Source organism: Trichechus manatus, unplaced genomic scaffold (assembly GCF_000243295.1).
Source record: "Trichechus manatus latirostris isolate Lorelei unplaced genomic scaffold, TriManLat1.0 scaffold00132, whole genome shotgun sequence".
NCBI lineage: Eukaryota > Metazoa > Chordata > Mammalia > Sirenia > Trichechidae > Trichechus > Trichechus manatus.
The window spans coordinates 3,786,622-3,807,727 of NW_004444068.1; the positions used below are offsets into that span (position 1 = coordinate 3,786,622).

The window sequence follows — 21,106 nt, forward strand, 5'->3', positions numbered from 1 at the left end:
TTTGGACTTGTAGCCTACTGGACTGTGAGAAAATAAATTTCTCTTTGTTAAAGCCATCCACTTGTGGTATTTCTGTTATAGCAGCACTAGATGACTAAGACAGGCCTGCTAACCAATAATGGCTTTTGTTGAGAGGCCCAGGGGTTCTTTGTATACATACCCAATGCGCAGCATGCTGGCATGGTTCTCTGCCTCCTGTGTCCACACTGAGATCTTGTCTCCCTTGATGCAGATGTTGATGACAGCCCCACACACCTCCCTGCTGTGTTCCTCAAACCTCTCCCTGTCTCCAGCCAGAGGAGGTCCAGCTTGCTGTGGCACTGGTGCTTGGCGAGGCTGACTGGCCAGCAGCCACCTTGCTTACTCCTGCTGTCTTCCCACACGGGCTGGATGCCATCCTTGAACAGGGCGTAGTCACAGCCAGAAGAGAGCTTACTGGCCAGCTGGTTGTGACTGTACATCGCCCAGAAGTCCTCCACAGTGTCAAACTTGGTGACCAGATGCAGGTTGTCCTGCCAGGTCCAGCTGAAGTCATTCTTGAAGAACCACAGGGCCCACCTGTGGTGCAATTCCAGCTCTACCTCTGCTACCTCCACAGGGCCCTCATCCTGGGCCTTCCTCCTCAGAGAAGCAAAGCTATGGAGGAGTTCAGAGACCCCTTCTCCTCTTCCACCAACACCCCTACTGCTGCCTCCTCCAGAGGCAGGAACTGGAGAGAATGGGGCAGATTTGGGGGTACACTGTGCGGTGAGAGCCCACATGGGGCTCGGGGTCAGTGGTCACTGCCTGCTCTTCTTAACTGCAGAGTTCGCTCTCTGCTCTAGATGGCTTTGGTGAGGGAAGAGTGTCCTTGGCACTTCAAGGTGGGCCTTTGACAATGGTGACTGACATGGAACCCTCAGGTGATGCCTCTCTGATGATCCACCATGAGACCTTGGAAAGGATGGGGATGAGTGAGGGTCTCAGAGAAGAGGAACCATTGTAATCAAGGACTCGGGCCTCATTCTGTAGAGTATCCTCACATTGGCAATATCAACCCCATATTATTTCAGTAAATATTTACATAATGTCTACTATATGCCAGGCACTGTGATGAGAATGTAGAAACAAACCAGACAGAAATGGGCCTTACCTTCACAGACTCAGCAGGAAGTCTTCTATTTTCAGTGGGTAGAACAGTTCAGTGATAGAGAATCTCAGGGGAAACCAGGGAGGCAATCATGACAAACACCCTTCTGACCACTAGGACTGAGTGGTGGTAAAATACATTCTATTCACCACATACTTTCTGTCCCACTGATATCTGGCTTGGCCATGTGACTTGCTCTGACCAATGAAATGTGAGTGGAGGTGACACTTGTCATGTCAGGGCAGAAGATTTAAGAGTCAGTGCATGGCTCACCATGTGTCCTTCCCATCTGCCATGAAACAGCCTCTAGACAGAGGCTCCTCCATTAGCCTGGACCCTGGTGGGAAGGCAACATGGAGCATAGCTACAGCCAACCCAAGAAGGACGTGTGGTATGAATGATAAATAAACCTTTGTCATGTTAAACCAATGAGATTTGGGGGTCATTTGTTACTGCAGCATAACCTACCCTATGCTGCCTGATAATTCACGTAAGTGATTGACACTGGCCGCTACAATTCCTATTTCTCCATCTGCATACCGTAAGTAAGGACAGAGAGGACTTTCTAATGCCCTAAGTGAGAGGGGTTCCCCACAAGGCCTTGGAATTGGAAACTATGATCTTAGGGGAAGCAAGCTGGGCTTTGGATGAGGGATAGTCAGCCAGGTCCCTGGGACAGGGTCACGGACACCCAGCTGCTGACCAGCTTGGGTAAGGCCACTGTAGGTAAAACCTTCTTCCTAGCATAGCCGGGGATGTGGTATGGCAGCTGCTTCAATGTCCTTGAAGAAATAAGCATATCCAGAGAGGAGCCCACTGCTCACTATCACCATCCGTGACCCTTTGCTGATGTATGAGTGATAGTTTAATTTAATTTGATTTCCAATGGTGTTCCACTATTTTCCTTGAAGTAAGAGGCCCACTTCAGCTCTCTGAGAATGGAGCACTGGCTATGACTACGGGACTGATAAAGGCACCCATGGAAGCTCCAACTCTTTAGAGGTGTCTTGGAAAAACTGACAATGGCTTCCTCTAGTTGGGCTATTCTAAGGGTGTGACAACCTCTGACACTGATTCTCAGAGAGAATAGGTTCTGTTAAACTGCAAGGTGTAGTAGAAAAAACCATGAACTTTGATAGCTCCCAAAAAATTGCACTGTAACTTTTTAAACATGTCTTTCTTCGCCAGGAGACTGAATTGTTAAGTGGTCTTTTGAACTTCTATATAACCTCATAGGTTAGTATAGCATTAGGACATGCAACGAATATTTGTTGAATTAATAAATACAAGAAAGAATGGATGGATGGATGAATGCATGCATGAATGAATGAATGAGCAATCACTTGCCTGAATCCTTTCTGAGGAACCTCCTGGGCTCACTTGTGTATGAGCCCTGAGAAAAACTTAATGTCTGGTGATCTGAACCTCTCTGACAGTTCAGTCACTTTGTTCCAATGGCATGCTCCTGCTCTGTGGCCTTTCCTTCAACAGAACCTGTCCCTGGAGCTCTTGGCTCCACATACAAAACATCTGACCTGGGCGTCACATGCAGGAGGCACTGTCCAGCTCTCAGGAGCGCTGTTGATTCCTAGAGGAACAGCCCCTGGCCTCTGCACTATGAAGGGCGTGTGTATCACAAACAACTTTTCTGTTTACTGTAATAGCTAGTGGCACAGGGTCATTGCAGCCAGCCTTTCCTTGGGCTGCTGTTAATGTCCAATTTAATTTGGCCAAGAGGTCTCACTGAAGGCCTTGTGCATTTCATACTCAAGGCAGTTCTGTGGCACTTCACCTCTGGAAAGCCCTGGTTTCTGCTTTTAAAATGGCAGGGCCCTTCATCTGAATCTCTGAATTCAAAGGAAGTGATAAGTAGTTTGCCCAACTTCTCCAAGAAGCCTGGCTTTACGGATAGCAAGGGCAGTGGGAGACCGTCTTATACTATGGCTGGTCCCACAAGCTAAAGGGGACACAAGGTCAGGGCCTCAATCTCTTGTTTCAAGGTAGAATGAAAGTGTCTCAGTGTATAAATCTGAAGAAGCAATATGCCTGACGTCCAACACTTCACTAGGCCCCAAGAGGCTATTTCAGGTGCTGCTGCATCTGCTCACGTCCTTCCTGACAGCAGGCTTTATGCCAGCTATTGTTCTACCTGCCCTTAAAAATGACTCAATCACCGCCTCTAATAGAGTCTACATTGTGGGAATAGGAAGCAGGTGGGCAATGAAGAGACATCAACAATGACTTGCTAGGGAGACACCCCTGCCTAGGATGCCACACAAGTACAGCATCACAGAAGAAAACTCCAGAACTCAAAACCACCAAGGAAGCACCACAGGAATCACTCCCGGTGTACAGGAAAGGGCAGTGAATCCTGACTGAAGAGGAGGGTTTGGAAAGGTGAAGTGGTAGAGAGCATCTCAGGAAGAGGAAAACATGAACAAAGGCTCAGGGGTGAGAATACGCCAGGCATGGGGACCACAGGGAGGTACCCTGATCAAGAGGAGGCAGAACTTCAGGAAGAAATGTACTATGAGAAAGAATCAGCAGGGTGGAGGCAGATCCTGAAGAGTGTCGAGACTCAGGATAGAGTTTGGTACCCACACTTGGGTGTTTGACAGGTAACTGTCTTCCTTATCCCCTAAATTGCTCTTGCTCCTAGATTCCTAGGCTTGGTGGGTGGCACTAGGTCCAGTTAGATGCTTACACTGGGGTCTTCTTGTTCTTCTTGTTGTTAGCTGCCATCAAGTTGGCCCCCAACTCATGGTGACCATGCGTGCAACAGGACAAAATGCCACCAGGTCCTGCACCATCCCCATGATCAGTCATGGATAGGACCATTGTGATCCACAGGGTTTTATTGGCTGAGTTTTGGAAGTAGATCACAAAGTATTTCTTCCTAGTCCATCTTAGTCTGGAAGCTCCGCTGAAACCTGTTCAGCATCATAGCAACACACAAGCCTCCACCGACAAATGGGTTTCCAATGTGCATGAGGTTCACTGGCTGGGAATCCAACCCGTGTCTCCCGCAAGGAAAGTGCAAATTCTACCACTGAGCCACCACTGCATCATAGTCTTCCAGGATTCCTTCTTTGTCACTCCTAACAGCTAATCAGTCACTGGATTTTGCTGACTTTGCCCCTTAAATCTGTCTTAAATTCATCCCCACTGCCCTGGTTCAGAATGCGTTATCTCTTTCCCAGGCTATTGCAATAATGTCTTAATTGGTCTCTCTGTTTCCATCCAAAGTCAGTAAAGATTTGTAGAATGAAAAATGAACGAATGTTGAGGCTTGAAGTGGTATGATGCTGCCCTAGGTGAGAAGCCTAGCAGGCAACTTTTCTACCATCCATTGGAAACACAGAGAAGCTTGTCTTCAGAACCAAAGATGCCCCAGAGGCAGGGAAAATTTCATGTATTTTCACTATAGATTAGTAAGTAAGCACAAGTAAGCCTATGCTTACCTTGCTGACTGGGTAATCCATCCCTGTCAGGGATTGTAAATTTGAAAAGAAGCTTTGATTGTGAAGGAAGGTGCTATGGGGTTGGGAGAGAGACAAATGCCAGCCATACCTAGAAGCAGAATCTTTGATGTGGTGAAAAAATATGAAATTGTTCACTACAGATGATCTGGTAAGCAAGGTAAGCACCGTGCTTACCCTGCCTATTGGTTAATCTGCCCCTGCCCACAGGAATGAGAGATTACAGCTCAGACCCTGTCTGGGAAATGATCCAGGCTGCATCTCACTTGGAGTTTGAGACAGCCTGGGGCTCCTAATGAGCCACCACACAAGGACGTAGATCTGAGCACCAGATTCACATCTGGGTCTCACTCATTTGCTCCTGCCCTTTTATCTGAGCTCTCCCTCAGTGGAATTCAAGAATCAGGCTCCTAATATGCCTGTTAGGGTGTCCCATAAGCGAAGTCCACCTGAGAGAAACACAGACTTCTCTCATTCAAAGGGTTGCTCTTCGCACCAGATAAGGTCACATCTTGGGGGAAGTTGCTTTGCAACTGAATTAACCTGCCTTCTTGCAAGGTGAGGCTGGCACCCAGATGCAATGAGATCTGTTAACACACCACATGCAATTTTCCTCTGAAGTTTCTTTCCTCAGAAGATTCTTCTCACCCTCCATTTCTCCTCATCTCTCCCCTGCAACATTCAAAATCAAATCACAAGCACCTGCCCTTGGGCCCGTCTGATCTTTACCAAGCTGATTCCATCAGCAACTTCTAACCCGGAGGAGTTTGGGAAATGACTGTAACCCAAGATGGCAGGTGGTCGAGTTGATTTATAATTCAGGTACGTGAGGAACAAAATGGGATACTCATTCAGAGTAAGATACCATCTTTGATGACTTCTCCACACGCAAAGTGAAGGAGAACACTGGAGGCAGTTTTCTCAATATCACAGGTCCCTTAGATCCATTTTTTCAAGAGCTATTTGGGATTTTGAAGCTATGGTGTTTCCTCCAATCTCCTGCATCATTCTGGGGTGGGGGAGGTGTCTGTGTTCCCACAGGCCCTCCCTGACAGCCTGGTGTCATGGTCAATGGGACATGATACTATCCACTCAAGGTTTATTTCACATTCAGTTCTAGAATTTTCTCTTGGTTCTTTGGGTAAGAGCCTTACATACACTGGGTGACAGTGTAGGTGTAAGGCAACGCTGAGGGAGGAAAACTGCCCCAAAAATAGAAGCAGAGGGGCCTGCCGAGGGGGGCGGGATGGTAGGCTAGGCTGGTGACTAAAAGCTTCCCCTTCCTTTTGAGGAGATTTTTAAAAAAAAAAAATTGCCATTGAGTCAATTCCTACTCATAGTGACCTTATAGGGCAGAGTAGAACTGACCCATAGGTTTTTCAAGGCTGTAAATCTTTTCGGAACCAGACTGTGATATCTTTGTCCCTTAGAGTAGCTGGTGCATTCAAACTTCAGACCTTTTTGGTTAGCAGCTAAGCGCTTAACCACTGCAGCACCAGGGCTCCTTTGGGGAGATACTGTTACCCCCAAATACAGACCCAAATGTAAGAGTAAGCCCTTTCCTAGGCTTCCCACAGCACAGCCAGAGAGGAAGGTGGAGAGTCTAATGTGAGTTCCTGAATATTCTTGGAAAGAACAAGAAAGAAATGAAATATACCAGGGATGGGGATGAAGAAGGCCCATCAGCATGTCAATGACCTGGTTTATCCAGCGCATGGGACCATTCTCACCTTGCTGAGCATCGTCTCATTCCACAGCTCACTTCAGAGATTTACATTCTAGCTCCAAAGGCCTGGCCCACTTTCGTAGATACTGAGCTAAAGAGCCTTTGGTCAGGTAGACCTACCTTCACATTCTGGCTGTCACTTACTTTCTGTGTGACCCTGAACAAGTCATTTCCCCTCTCTAAGACTGGATGAATAGCACCTATCTCCCAGGAGGATGGGAGGACTAAATAAAGTAAAGCCTGTAGAGAGTCTGGCAGAATGTATATAGTAGGTGCTCAGTAAAGCCGTTTCCTCCATACCCAACTTCATTACCACTCCTCCATTCTTTATGTCCTAGCTCCTGGCCCACTTCCTTTATGGTGGCACCATCTCACAGTCCACTCTCCTCCTGTCGGAAGCCCCCTCTCTCCTACGTAGGTGGATATCTTTCACGTTGCCCCACCTTTACCCCCACCCCAAGCTCTTCGTCTCAGTTCTGGGCAGCCAGGGCCAGCTTCATGGGTGTGTGATTTGTGCAGTTGCACAGGACCTCGTGCTTAGCTGTGGGTTCCTACTTGGTTTAATGCTCTGCTGTCACCATCTTGAAATTCTTAATTTTTGAACAAGTTGTCCTGCGTTTTCATTTCGTACTTGGTCCCACAAATTGTATAGCTGGTCCTGTGGAGAAGAGACCAAACTCTCCTCAAGTGTCCAACATCATCCCTCATATTTTATTTGTATATATCTTTTTTAAGCAATTAATTAAAGGAAAACTGCAACGAGGACGAACCTACCACACAATTTCTGAAGGGATTTCTCAGAGTAGGTCTCCCGGTCACAGCCCTTCCCGATGTAATTGGTCTGCAGCTCTGTGGTGATCTGGATGGAGGACACGGGTCCATCGCACATCTCCAGGTGGATGCTGGGAAACAAGGGCAGACTCCCAGAACCAGGCTGATACTCAATCCTTTTGGCCCAATCTGAATAAATAAGAAAAGAAATTTTAAAAAAGCAAGCATGTGACACTAAAAGTATGAGAAACAAAGAAAAAAATAGATAAATTGGACTTCATCAAAATTAAAAATCTTTGTGCATCGAAGGACTTGGTCAAAACGAAGTGAAGAGACAACCTACAGAATGGGACAAAAATATTTGGGAACAATATATTTGATGAGAGTTAATACCCAGAATATGTAAAGAACTACAGCTCAACAAAAAGGCAAACAATCCAATTAAAAAATGGGCAAAATGGCTTGTATAGACATTTCTCCAAAGAAGATGTACAAACGGCCAATAAGCAAATGAAAAGATGCTCAATATCATTAGTCATCAGGGAAATACAAATCAAAACCACAATGAGATACCACTTCACTCACACTAGGGTTGCTATGATGCTGGAAGCTATGCCACTGGTATTACAAATATCAGCAGGGTCACCCATGGTGGACAGCATTCAGCGATGCTTCCAGACGAACACAGACTAGAAAGAAAGGCCTGAAGATCTACTTCTGAAAATTAGCCAATGAAAAAAAACCCTGTGGATCACAACAGAATATTTTCCAATTTAGTACTGGAAGATGAGTCCCCCAGGTTGGAAGGCACTCAAAATACAACTGGAGAAGAGCTGCCTTCTCAAAGTACAGTCATGCGTTGCTTAACGTCCATGATATGTTCTGTGAAATAGGATGTTATGTGATTTGGATGTTGTGTAAACACCGTATTATATGCTTAGCAAAGCCATATGGGATACTGCTGCTATCACTAGCACTGGTTTTGCCCCGTTTGGGAGCCATGATGCACTTCATGGTAATATTTTCAAAAGAAAATCAAACGGAGAGATAATGCTACAACTCTCAAGAGAAAGTTGATACATGAGATTGGATGCTTCTGCCTATGAGTTGAAGCATACACTGTTATATGGTAAACTTTTTATTTCTAAGTAGGGAAAATTCACATTAAAATAATGACAGAAAGTACAGTACAGTACGTACAAAAGCCAGTAACACAGGCATTTATTATGACTATCAAGACATATGTAATACAGGTTATACATATACTATTCCATTATATGCCTGGCAGCACAACTGCTTTGTGTACAAGAGACACGAGATACATGTGTTACGTGCGGGAAGCTGCTGTATTTGCTACATTTGGTTACGTCCACTACATCCTGTTCTCTGATCGCGATTTCTGAACTCTATTAAAACCTTATGGGACCACAGACTTATATGCGGTCAGACATTGCCTGAATGGACATTATGTGGCACATGACTGTACAATTGACTATAATGAGGTGGATGAAGCAAAGGCTTTGGGACCTTCTTTTGTTGATGCGACCTGACTCAAAATGAGAAGTAACAGCAGACACAATAGCCACAGCAATGGAATCAAACATACCAATGATCACGAAGATGACGCAGGACTGAGAAACATCTCTTCTTCTTTCCTTATTTCCTTTTTATGTGTCACTGATGACATTTGGAGTGTTGGGCCTCTAACTCCATTTCCCCCATAAGCCCTGTGATTTTTATTGCAAGCTTTTGCCTAGTGCAATGATTTTTAGTAATGCATATGTCTTGTCACAAAACAAAAGAGCACAGTAGTTCAAGGATTACATGAGGTCACACGGTAAAGTGTAAGTATTCTTTCTCATACATTTAGGACTGTGACTCACTTAAGTAGAGATGATGATCCTGTCACTGCTTTTTAGTGGAAAACGAATTTTGAGACAATAAAGCATTGGAGAGGAACAAAATCACAATCAAAATGGGAACTGCACAAGAACAGAGCAATCAACAAAAATAAACATGAAGAGTGAGTGTACACATAAATTGATTGATACAATAATAGCGGTAATTGAAAATCAGAACCAAGTCAAGGCAACACTCATGGTGAATGATAACACCGTGGCTTATTGACAACAGTGAGAATCCTTTGCTCTGTTCAGACATTTGCCTGAGAGGAGCTGTGTCACATCCCTAAGTCAGACTTAAGGGTAGGAGAGTGAATTTACATCATCAATAAACATGAGTTATGGGTACTATTAGTTTATCATTCCCAAATGTTTGTCACACATGACATTGCTAGAAGGTAGCCTTTTGCTGAAGTAAAAATGAAAATCTATGGAATTTCCTGCACTCACCCATGAGAAACCCAGAAAGCCCTGCATTTGTGGGTCAGTCTGCAGACATGAGGGGCTCCTCACAAACTTCTCATGGGCCACTGGCTGTCAGCATGGCCAATACCAGTTGTGTAGTAAAGAATTGGCCTTGTCCATAGAGAAAGTCTGGCCTTTGCCCTTGGCTTCTGGGAGGTGATCTCAAGGTCATAGGAATGCTATACCCGATAGGAGTGTCTTTGTTTGCCTGGGACCTTGGGTCACAGCGGATAGTCTAATAATGTGATTTAGGGTAGAGGCTGGCTACACATGTATAGTCTTAGAGTGGGGACTGGCCATGCCAGAAAGACCAACAATGTGGCTTAGGGTGGGAGCTTTGGGTCATGTGGTATCAGTTGACCCAGAGACTGAGATCAACCAAATGGTCAATCAATCAAGCCTACATAATGGAACCCCAACAAAAACTCTGAACACTGAGGCACAGGTGTCTTAGGCTGACTTCTCCAAAGGAGCAAAACCAGTGGTGCATATATATATAGAGAGAGGGAGACAGAGAGAGAGGAAATGGCTCATGAAGTTGTAGAGGCTGGTAAGTCCCAAATTCTTGGGTCAGACATCAGGCTGGAGGCTTCTCCTGACTCATACAGTTTCAGGGGCTGATGAACCCAACATCAGCAGGTCAGGTGGAAGGCTGCTTGCTCACAGGGTTATAGGAGCTGGCAAATTCCAAGATCTGCAGGTCAGGTGGCAGGCTGCTGGCTCACGTCCAAAGAACTGTCAGAGGATGATGAGTTGGGTGCAGGATCCACAGAAAGCTTTGCCAGAACATTCATATATATTGGATGCAGGCCACACCCCCAAGGAAACCGATTGGCTTTCAACTGATTGGCTATTCTACATCAGATCACAAAATGGAGGATGATTACATATCTGCTAAACCACTGAAAATCATGGCCCAGCCAAGCTGACATATAACCTTAACCATCACATTGGGTGAGCTTCCCTGGCTGGTAGTACTCCATGCATGTGTCCACATGGATACTGAGAGAATAACACACCCTGTCTCCACAGGGGGAGAACAAGGGAAGCTTTGTGTTTGGTACGTCTCCTCGTCTCCACCCTACGATGTTTCCCTTGGCAGATTTTAATCTGTATCCTTGCCCTGTAATCAAGTTTAACCATGAGTGTAACAGTTTTCAGTGAGTTCTGTGAATCCTTTTAGCAAATTAGTGGACCTGAGGGTGGTTTTGTGAACCCCTCGAACTTGCAGATGGTGTCATAAATGAAGGCGGTCTTCTGGAGGATAGCGTACCCTCTAACTGTAGCTGGCTAACTCACAGTTGGCCTAAGCTCCTCGCACCAGTACAGTGGAAAGTGCTGGACTTAGAGGCCAGCCAGCCAGTTTCATTCACTGAGCAGCTATTTACTGAGGGTTTCTATGTGGCAGTCTCTGAGTGCTGAGGGCCCAGCAGTGAACAAGTCAGGAAAGGCCTCTGTCTCGTGGAGATGGGGGAGAAGAGCAAACAATAAACACGGGCTGCATCATCAGAGAGAGTAGGTGCCATGAAGGACAACGCTGGGGATGGAGGGGGCTCCTTTAGAGCGGGAATCTCCTTCTCACCTAGATATTCTGGTGCTTATCTATGATGAGAAATTCTCTTCCAAATGCTTTTTAAAAGCAGTGCAAATAAACAAGGAATAACGAAGGGAAAAAGTCAGTGGAGGCACAGCCCTGGTAGAGTGTTTATTCCTCTCACCGATGCCTTGGCTTGGAGGGCATAGCCCCTTCTGACCAACTGGGGAGAAATCAGGTACTACAGAGCTTTAGGAACATCACAATGCCAGTTGCTTTGGTAACCTCATGAGGCTTGCTTTTGAGGGTTTATGAGAAACAAGCAAAGCTGCAACCACACGGGAAAAGAAATCAATGAAGGTTTTCGAGTGCGGTGTCCTTGACAGAATGGGAAGCTCACACAAACACTGTCCATTTTTCGAGAGGAAGTTGGGGTGGGAATTAAAGACAGTAAAAGGCAAGTCATCAAATTCCGTCTTTGCCACGTGAAATGTCTATTCAGTCTCATTCCCTGGAGGGTAGGATGGCATGGTAGTTAAAAGTGTGGTGTCTAAATTCAGTGTACGTGGGTTCAAATCCAAGCCCTAACACTTACTGTATAACTTCGGACAAGTCACTTAACACTCCCTGAGCCTCAGTTTACTCTTCTGTAAAATTAGTCCCTACCACCCAGGATTTTGGAGAGATTAAACGCAAAGTCTTTTTAGCACTGAACACAAGGCAGTGCTCAATAGATGTATTTATTGTTAAATCAGCATTTACTCGGTAACACTTATTGCAGGAAATAACAATTATTAAACACTTACAAGGGGCCAGGAGTTCCTGGGTGGTGCAAACAGTTCATGAGCTCAGCTGCTAATAGAAAGGTTGGAGGTTTGAATCCACCCAGAGGTACCTCAGAAGAAAGACCTGGAAATCTACTTCTGAAAACTCAGCCATTGAAAACCCTATGGAGCACAGCTCTACGCTGACACACATGGGGTCACCATGAGTTGAAGTCCACTTGACGGCAACTATTTTTTTTTTCCCCCACGAGGTGCCAAGCATGTCTACATCTATTCTTTTGTGTGTGACCCAGTGACCGGGCATCATCATCTTATTTGCACAGATGAGGAAACCATGCCTGAGAGCCGACGTGACTTTCCCAGGGCCACACAGCCCTTTTACAAAAGCTCCTTCTCCATGATTCGGAGGATTTGCCAGAATTGAGAACCACCATCTCTTTGTTACAGATTCATTTTTGAACATTCATTTTTCACTGATGTTTAAAAAAAAAAAGATAATAATCCCCGACGTTGGCAAAGGATCAGGGAGTGCTGTCATTGCTTTACTGTGAGGGCAGTTTGTGGGAGGACGGGGGTTGCTTTGACATCAAAGATCAGAGAGATCTGGACCTGAATCTCAGCTTCCCCAGATGGAGCTCATGTGACCTTTGCAAAGCAGTTTTCATCTCGACCTCATCTATAACCAATTGCCGTGGAGTCCATTCTGACTCATGGTGATCCATGTGTATAAGAGTAGAATTGTGCTCCATAGGGTTTTCAAGGGCTGATTTTTCTGAAGTAGACTGCCAGGACTTTCTTCTGTGGTGCTGCTGGATGGACCTGAATAACCAATCTTTCAGTTAGCAGGCTTACTTTTGAGTGATAACTGCATTACCCAGGGACTCTGCCTCATCTATACATTTGAGATCATTACACCTTCTCATGGGCTTGTCTTGAGGGTTGAAGGAGACAGACAGTACATTCTAAGGGCCTAACAGAGACCTCCCTATTGAAGCTTCATTATAGCAACATCCTACCCCTTCATTTACAAGCTGCCCAAACTCCTCTGAGTTGTCCTATTCAACAACAAAATCCTTTCAATTTATGAAGAGCCTAGAGACTAGTTTATGAATTGTGGTTCAATTTTTTTCTTAAGTGAAGAAGAAGGAAGCAGACCGCCTTCTGCTTTAATATTCAGGCCTAAATTGCACCATAAGTATTTCAGAAGAAGTTAACATTGGTTGCTACTGGGATTTAGACTCATTTTTAGATTAAGGATTTAGAAACATGAAGATTTTATTATAACTCCAGTTAAATTGGGGGAATGTATGTTTTCTTATCAGGAGACTATTAATCACTTGGAACTTTCATAGTAGATGCCTGGAGGTGGGAAAAAAAAAAAGCTAATCCTAGGCTTCTGGAAAGCACAAGCTTTGAGGCTCTTGCAATCTGAGGAATTCAGGCCCATTGTTCCAACTTTCCACTCAGAAATGATGCGAAGGGGACGAGACACGGGCGTGGCTAAGACACTCTTCTGTTCAGGTCTCTAGCCCCTCCTGATCTCAGCTCATCCCGAAAGTTCCCAAAAATCCTGATGAAGGACTGCTGAAAGCTGAGATAGTAGTAGTGCCTATATTTTTATTTATATTTATTGAGCCCTTAGTATACACCAGGCAGAGCCCTAGACATGGGAGGGAGGGGAGGCTAAGCATGAGCCTTAACCCAGAGAAGCTCAGTCCAGCACAGTGGAGCATACAAAGGGACAAAAAACGGGCCCTAGGAACAGAGGGGAAGGTGCAATTGATGCTAACTGAGGGGATCTAAGAAGACTTCTTAGAATGAAGGGGACTGCCAGAGGGCAAAAGAGAACTGCAGGATGTCTCCTGCACAACTCCAGGGGGTCCCGTTTATATGGAAAATAATGTGCCTGGTTCACACCGCCCACCTCCCCAGAGCTGTACAACTCAGTGGCCTGGCTCAGTTCAGGAAGTGTAGACACCTGTGCCTGGGGAAGGGCCTCAAAGGGCTCCAGTGTGAGATGAGGCCAGGAAGGAATTTGAGGGCCAGATTACAAGGGCCTTGAGGGGTGGGCCAGGGAGTAGTTCGTTTATTGTGTAGATAGGGACTCTTGCAGGCCTTTGTGAAAGGGCTTGATAAAAGCTGACTTTTAAGATTTGTCTGCTCTCTCCTGTCCTTGAGAGGAGCCCTAGTGGTGCAGTGGTTAAGCGCTAGGCTGCTAATCGAAACACAGGTTGGTGGCTCGAACCCACCAGCTGCTCCGCGGGAGAAAGACATGGCATTCTGCTCCTGTAAAGATTACAGCCTTGGAAACCCTATGGGGCAGTTCTATTCTGTCCTATAGTGCTGCTATGAGTCAGAATTGACTGGAGGGCAACAGGGTTGGTTTTTTTTTGGTTCTCCTCTCCTCGCGTGGCTCCTAGGGATGAGCTCCTGTGTGTCAAAGCCTGACTTTGCGAAGGACAAGGTGAAACTCAGAGAGCAGAGTACAGAGGTTAGGAGTGAGGAGTTCAGATCCTGCCTCCTCCTCTTACCAACTACTGCACCTCGGGCAAGTTCCTTAATCTCTCTGTGCTTCAGTTTTCTCATCTGTAAAATGGGGGAAAACTACAACTGTATCTCATAGGGGTATTGTGAAGATTAAGTGAGATGACATGCGTGAAACGCTTAGAGTGTCTGGCACTCTGAGTGTTCGGTACACATTGGCTGTTTTTATTAGGCTTCATATTCTGGTTCCTTCTCATAAATCCACAGGGTGTTTGAAAGCTGGACTCTGCCGTCCCTACACCCTGGCAAAACCATGAGCACCTCCCCTGCTCTCAGGGGAAGTGAGGGAAGGACTGTTCACGGACCACCCCCATTGCCTGGCACTAGCAACTCTGTGAGGGAAGAGCTATCTGGAGGCGAAAAGGATTTGGGGAAAGGTTAAGTCACAAGCCAGTTGGTGGCAGAGCCAAGACTTGTGCTAGGTCGACCCAACTCCAAAGCCAAAGCCAAATCCAAATCCAAAAAGTGGTTTCTTGCCACATATATATGTATGTATGTATGTGTGTGTGTGCATATTTACGTTTTATCAATTGCTGTCATGGGTCTACACCAGCGAGATGGGAAAGTCAGTTGGAAAGAGGCAGGAATTTGTGGAGGAGGAGGAAGGCTGAGCACCCAATCCTGGCTCCAAGACCAGCTTCGGGCTCAGAAGCGCCCTAAACTTGGTTTAATACTCTGCTGTGGCTGTCTTGAAATTCTTAATTTTTAAACAAGGGTCCTATTTTGCACTGGGATGCACGAACTATATAGCCGGTCCTGCCTTTCTAGCTGAGTAACCATGGGTATGTTCCTTAGCCTTTCTGAGCCTCAGTTTCCTCATCTGTTGTGGGATGTATGCCATTTAAACATGGCTGCACTATTGACAACTGCAGCCCCCACAGGCCTCTATGCTGTATACCACATGGTGGAGACTTGTCAGCGATAAGAATGAGATTAGGCACGACTTGTTTTCCCAAAGCTATTGCCCTGTTACTGATTGGCTTGTTTACCTGAATTCCTTCTCCCTTGCCCAAAACTTATTATTACTCACCCTAAACCCAGTGTTCTGTTAATTGCTTTACTGCTTGATGTTTTGACTATAAAATAAACTCCTGGGACTGAAGCAGGGGTCAACTCCTCAGAGTGACCCTCCTGGCCCCACTTCTCTGTAAGAGTTGTGCAGTTGGTTACTGTCTTCGCCGTCCCGATTACCGTCGCCGCTGCGACAATCTGTAGAATGCAGGTATTAATCAACTCCCCCAAAGGGAGGCAGCAGAACTAACTGCCGGGAAGCAGAGATCTGGAGGCAGATCCAGGTTTGAGTCTCAGCTCTGCCACTTGGTATCACATACCTTGGGCAAGTCAGTGCCTTTCTCTCCACCTGAGTTGAATCATGCAAACATTGGAAATATTATTACCCATTTCAGAGTTCTTTTTAAGGGTTTATATGAGATAATAAATGTAAACCACTTAGCCCTGTGTCTGACACATGATAAAAACCACACCAAGCCCGATGCTGTCAAGTTGACTCTGAGTCATAGTGACACATAATAGACACATACATTTCCAAGTATTAAATCATGTGGTTTTCTCTTCTGTAATTAAAAACAATTATACACAAGCACATTTAAAAAGAAACAAGACACAAACTCTCTGAATTCAGTTACAAATATAAAGAATCCCCTTTCTTTCTCTATGACTAACCCTTTTCCATTTACTATAGTTTATTTTCACAAGAGCATTTTATTTCCCTTTAATTCCTACTAGAAAGAGATATCTTCATTAACTACGAAAGAAAAGGAGGAAGAGGAACTTTCTCTTTGCTCATGTTGCTGGTTAAGCCTCAAGGCTGTTGCCTTTGCTGTTCCCTCTGCCCTTCCTGTGCTGTTCCTTGTCTTTCTGCAGGCCTCCTCTCACACACACCTCTTTGTGAAAGGGGCCTCCTCTGCCTCACCTTGATGAAGAGGCCCCCACCTCCGTGCCACCCGCTGCCTATTCATCTCTTCCTGGGAATGATTTACTTCTTTCTGGCATGTTCCTGCTCTGAGCATGCCTTGGTCAATCACTGAGAAGTGCCTGACATGTAATAGGTGCTCAATAAATATCTATGAAATGGGTGAGTGAGTGGATGTACGCACATTTCAGGTACTGGCACCAGGCTGTGAACCACAGTGGATAGTGCTGTTCTAGAACATATCCGTGGTTTTACCCTGCATGAATCCTGAAATGTCTTAGGCTTGGATCATCTCTCCAATTTAGTATGTTCAACAAGGCATCTTTATGTGTTATCCTTACCTTAATGCCACCAGTTCTCCCGGTTGGCAGTGACGGGCTGGGAAAGGGGGCGTGATACAAGCCTGATGACAGGCAAGCTAGGCCACCCCATGTGGTCAGTACAAAGACTCCCTGGGTTCCAGATGACAGGCAAGTTAGACCATTCCATGTGGCCAGTACAAAGATTCTCTGGGTTCCAGATGACATACACTCCAACTCTAACTGCCAGGGTGAGAAAGGCAGTCATCAATCATCTAGAACCCAGGGAGTCTTTGTACTGGCCACATGGGATGGCCTAGCTTGCCTGTCATCTGGAACCCAGGGAGTCTTTGTACTGACCACATGGGATGGCCTAGCTTGCCTGTCATCTGGAACCCAGGGAGTCTTTGTACTGACCACATGGGATGGCCTAGCTTGCCTGTCATCTGGAACCCAGGGAGTCTTTGTACTGGCCACATGGAATGGTCTAACTCTTCTGTCATCTGGAACCCAGGGAGTCTTTGTACTGACCACATGGGGTGGCCTAGCTTGCCTGTCATCAGGCTTGTATCACGCCCCCTTTCCCGGCCCGTCACTGCCAACCGGGAGAACTGGTAGCGTTAAGGTAAGGATAACACATAAAGATGCCTTGTTGAACAGACTAAATTGGAGAGATGATCCAAGCCTAAGACATTTCAGGATTCATGCAGGGTAGGGTAAAACCACGGATATGTTCTAGAACAGCGCTATCCACTGTGGTTCGCAGCCTGGTGCCAGTACCTGAAATATTTCCACAGGTCTACGATAAGATTAAGTATAGAAATTGAGAGTAAGCATTTAGAAACTTTTACAGCAATTTGACAGAGTAATTTCATGTCTGTCAAATCTAATAATTTAAAAATGGGCTTGGATTTTCTTTGCTGTTCCTTTTACTTTTCTAGAAATTCATTTCTATTATATTTTATGAAGTATGGCTCCAGGACTGATTGAGAAAAATAAAAACAAAACGAACAAACAAAAACAAACCCAACTCTGGTCCTTCACCACAGATGGTTTGAGAAACACTGTTTCTTGCTCATTACTATTTTCTAAAATCTACTTCGAAAGGTTTCAACCTTTTGCCCTATATATCCAAAGGGCCATTAGGGTCTCTTGCTTCTGAATGAGAAGTCTGCTAAGGTCAAACTTATGGAGATGAACTCGCTTGGCATTTCTCAAGCTGAAGAACTGAAGAAAAAAATCAAGCCTCAAGTTGCAATATTGAACGATTCTATGGGCAAAAGATTGAACAATGCAGGAAGCATCAAACGAAGATGGAAGGAATACACAGAGTCATTGTACAAAAAAGACTTGGTCAACATTCAACCATTTCGTGAAGTAGCATATGATCAAGAACCGATGGTACTGAAGGAATAAGTCCAAGCTGCACTGACGGCAATCGTGAAAAACAAGGCTCCGGGAATTGATGGAATACCAACTGAGATGTCTCAACAAACGAACGCAATGCTGGAAGTGCTCTGTCATCTATGCCAAGAAATTTGGAAGACAGCTACCTGGCCAACTGACTAGAAGAGATCCATAGGTTGGTCACAAATAATAGTGAATGATAAATAAATCATTGTTGTAGGCTATTGAGATTTTGGGGATTGTTTGTTACACAGCATAACCTAACAGAAACTGACTAATTAGTCAGGGTAGTTCAGTCAAAGTGGTCACCAGGATCCTGCCAACCATGCTGGACAGATGGAACTTCTGAAGACACCACTGATAAAGAAATTTTCTTTAGGAAACTTAGAGCATGTGCTTAGGTAGAAATAAAGAAAAAAGAATCTGAACCAAGGAAAGGAGCACTCTCAGAACTACTGACATGGGCCAAGACTGGTGTGGACATAGAAATGAAGGTCAGTGGAATTTGGATGGGGCAGGGAGGTCAGGATTCCAATCCTGATCACAACAGACAGGATATGAGCTAAATTGGCCAAAAACTCTCATCAGTTCCTTAATGAGGTAGTCTGGGAAGTTTATATTAGTAACATTTACAATGGTTATACAAAGTAATTATGCTTATTTAATATACAATAAACTGTATCTGCTCCTCTTTCCATGGGATGGGCTCAGTCCTCCCAGCTCATCCTGTGATTTCCTGGAGCTGAAGGAAAAGCCCCAGGGATCACAGAAGAGAGAAAGATGCTGTGGAGCCATGTTTCACCCTACCTGACCACCATAAAGCTCTGGGGCTCCAAATAGGTTAGATGAGGAGCTCCCTTTGGGACACTCTCTTGAGCTTTATTCCTGCCTAGCTGTGCGCTATATCTCACACACATTGATTATTTTTAGTTAGTTACTGTTACGGGTTGAATTGTGTCACCCCAAAATGTGTGTGGCCATGAGTCTCGGTATTGTGTGGTTGTCCACCATGTTGTGATCTGATGTGATTATCCTATGTGTTGTAAATCCTAACCTCTATGATGTTAATGAGGCAGAATTAGAGGTAGTTATGTTAATGAGGCAGGGCTCAACCTACAGGATTAGATTGTATCTTGCATCAGTCTCTATTGAGATATAAAAAAGAGAACTGAGCAGACAGGAGAGGGACTTCCTACCACCAAGAATGAAGAACAAGGAGGGGAGTGCGCCCTGTGGACCCAGGGTCCCTGTGCGAAGAAGCTCCTAGATCAGGGGGAGATTGATGACACAAGGACCTTTCCTCAGAGCCAAGAGAGAGAGAAAGTCTTCCCTTGGAGCTGGCACCCTGAATTTGGACTTCTAGCCTCCTAGACTGTGAGAAAATAAATTTCTCTTTGTTAAAGCCATCCACTTTTGGTATTTCTGTTATAGCAGCATTAGTTAACTAAGACAGTTATATAAATAAAATTCAATGCCAACTTTCAGCGAGACTGGACCACTTAAATCTCCCACCCTCTATTAGCACTGTCTGTCTTTCATGGCACCACACCCATTTTTAACTATTCATTTATCTCTGTGAGTATTTGTATGTCTGCAAACCCCCCTTCCTAGCTCCACAAGAACAGGGACTGTGTCTATTCTGTTAGTTTTTAAATCTCCAGTACCTGGTGCAGTTCCTGGAACATAATAGTTTCTAATAAATATTTGAAGGATGAATGGCTATGCTTTATGAAAGGTGCCTGTGTCCAGGTTCCAGGGCTCAGGGAATGCCCCTGACTCGCTTGCTCTGGTCAGACTTTCTTGTTGCATCTCCTGTGGATTCTCCCACGTCCCAGCCCCTCTGAACTGAAGATGTCGTTGCCTCTTCTGCGGGTCTGGGTTTGGCGTTCATGCTGTATGCTGCCTCCCCGTGGCCCTTGGATCTGCTCTCAGTGTTGGCACAGGCATCTGAGACACCACGCTCCAATCCCAGCCAGCCTGTGGCCTTCCACTTACCGTGACGGGGAATAATTCCATTCTGCATGGTCCTCTGATGTTAGTGTGAGTGCTTTAGTTCCCCAGCAAGTCTATAAACTTGCTAGCGTTGGAATCACATCTTTAAATCCTATGACCTCCCTGGGAACCCCAGCTCTAAGCTCTCTGGCAGGCAGTAGGGTCAACAGCCAATGCTGCCACTGAAGTGAACTGCAATAGTGATCAGTAACAAGGACACCCACCCAAAGCGTTGCTGCTGATCTCTGCCCCAACCTTTCATCCCCATACACCCTCAGCTAATGTGCTTCTCAGCTCCCAACAGAAGTGTCCAGCAAAATTGATGCTGGAAAGGTGGAGAAGCCAGGGAATTTAAGAGCAGACTTTCTGAAAGATAATTCTCCCAATGGGGAAATCATTAACACCACCAGCCAGGGTGTTTTCCCTAGAATTTATGGAAACTCTTCTCTCTTATGTCCAATAAACATGAGCTTTTTCAAGGCAGTTTTCTTATCTTGGGCCAAATGTGTCGCCAGTTTAAGACAGAGCAGCTGTTCTTCAAGTATCTTTACTTTTATAGCTTTGAAGAGCATTTACAATTGAAGAGTATAGTTTTCCACGCATACATTTTCAGTCTTTTCATAAAGATGGTTTATATATACTTTTCATACTCCAGTTATATAAATTCCTTTAACCTATAGCTCCGTTGTACATAGCTTCAAAATTATTTTTTAAATAAAAGGACTGTGTTATAAATGAAGGCTGATCTGAGTGGTGGGCTTGTGTGGCAGGAGTGATATCTCTCTGCAATCCTTCCTCGCTACCCCCACCCCTGTTCCCTGCAAGCCATGGTTCCTTCTCAAGACTGCCTTGTGGTCCAGTTACACATTTTCTTTATAATATGAGCAAAGGGTTCTAACTGCAGAATTTTCCTCTAATAGTTTGACCTAGTAAATATCCAATCATCTCAAGAGATGGCCAATATTCTCCTTTGCTATGAGACACGCTGTGGATCACTGGCCAGGAGGTCTGTGTCTTGGAGACAGATGGAACCGGGGTTGTATGCTGGTCCTGGATATCACTAGCTGTGTGGCAAAAGTGTTAACCTCAGTGTCCTCATCTGTAAAATGGGTAAACAACAGCTTTCAGGGTGTGGTCAACA

General features: G+C 45.2%; 1 protein-coding gene and 1 pseudogene across 1 annotated transcript in view; both read right to left on the reverse strand.

The window, feature by feature from the left end:
• LOC105756728 (eukaryotic translation initiation factor 4E type 1B-like) overlaps positions 1 to 761 on the reverse strand; it is a 1,340-nt pseudogene extending 579 nt beyond the window's left edge.
• Positions 1 to 21,106, reverse strand: part of CLSTN2 (calsyntenin 2) — a 428,729-nt gene that overhangs the window by 99,012 nt on the left and 308,611 nt on the right. Inside the window, exon 10 of the mRNA XM_012558038.1 lies at positions 7,109 to 7,294. Coding sequence (XP_012413492.1) covers positions 7,109 to 7,294 — 186 coding nt within the window. The remainder of the gene's footprint in view (positions 1 to 7,108; positions 7,295 to 21,106) is intronic.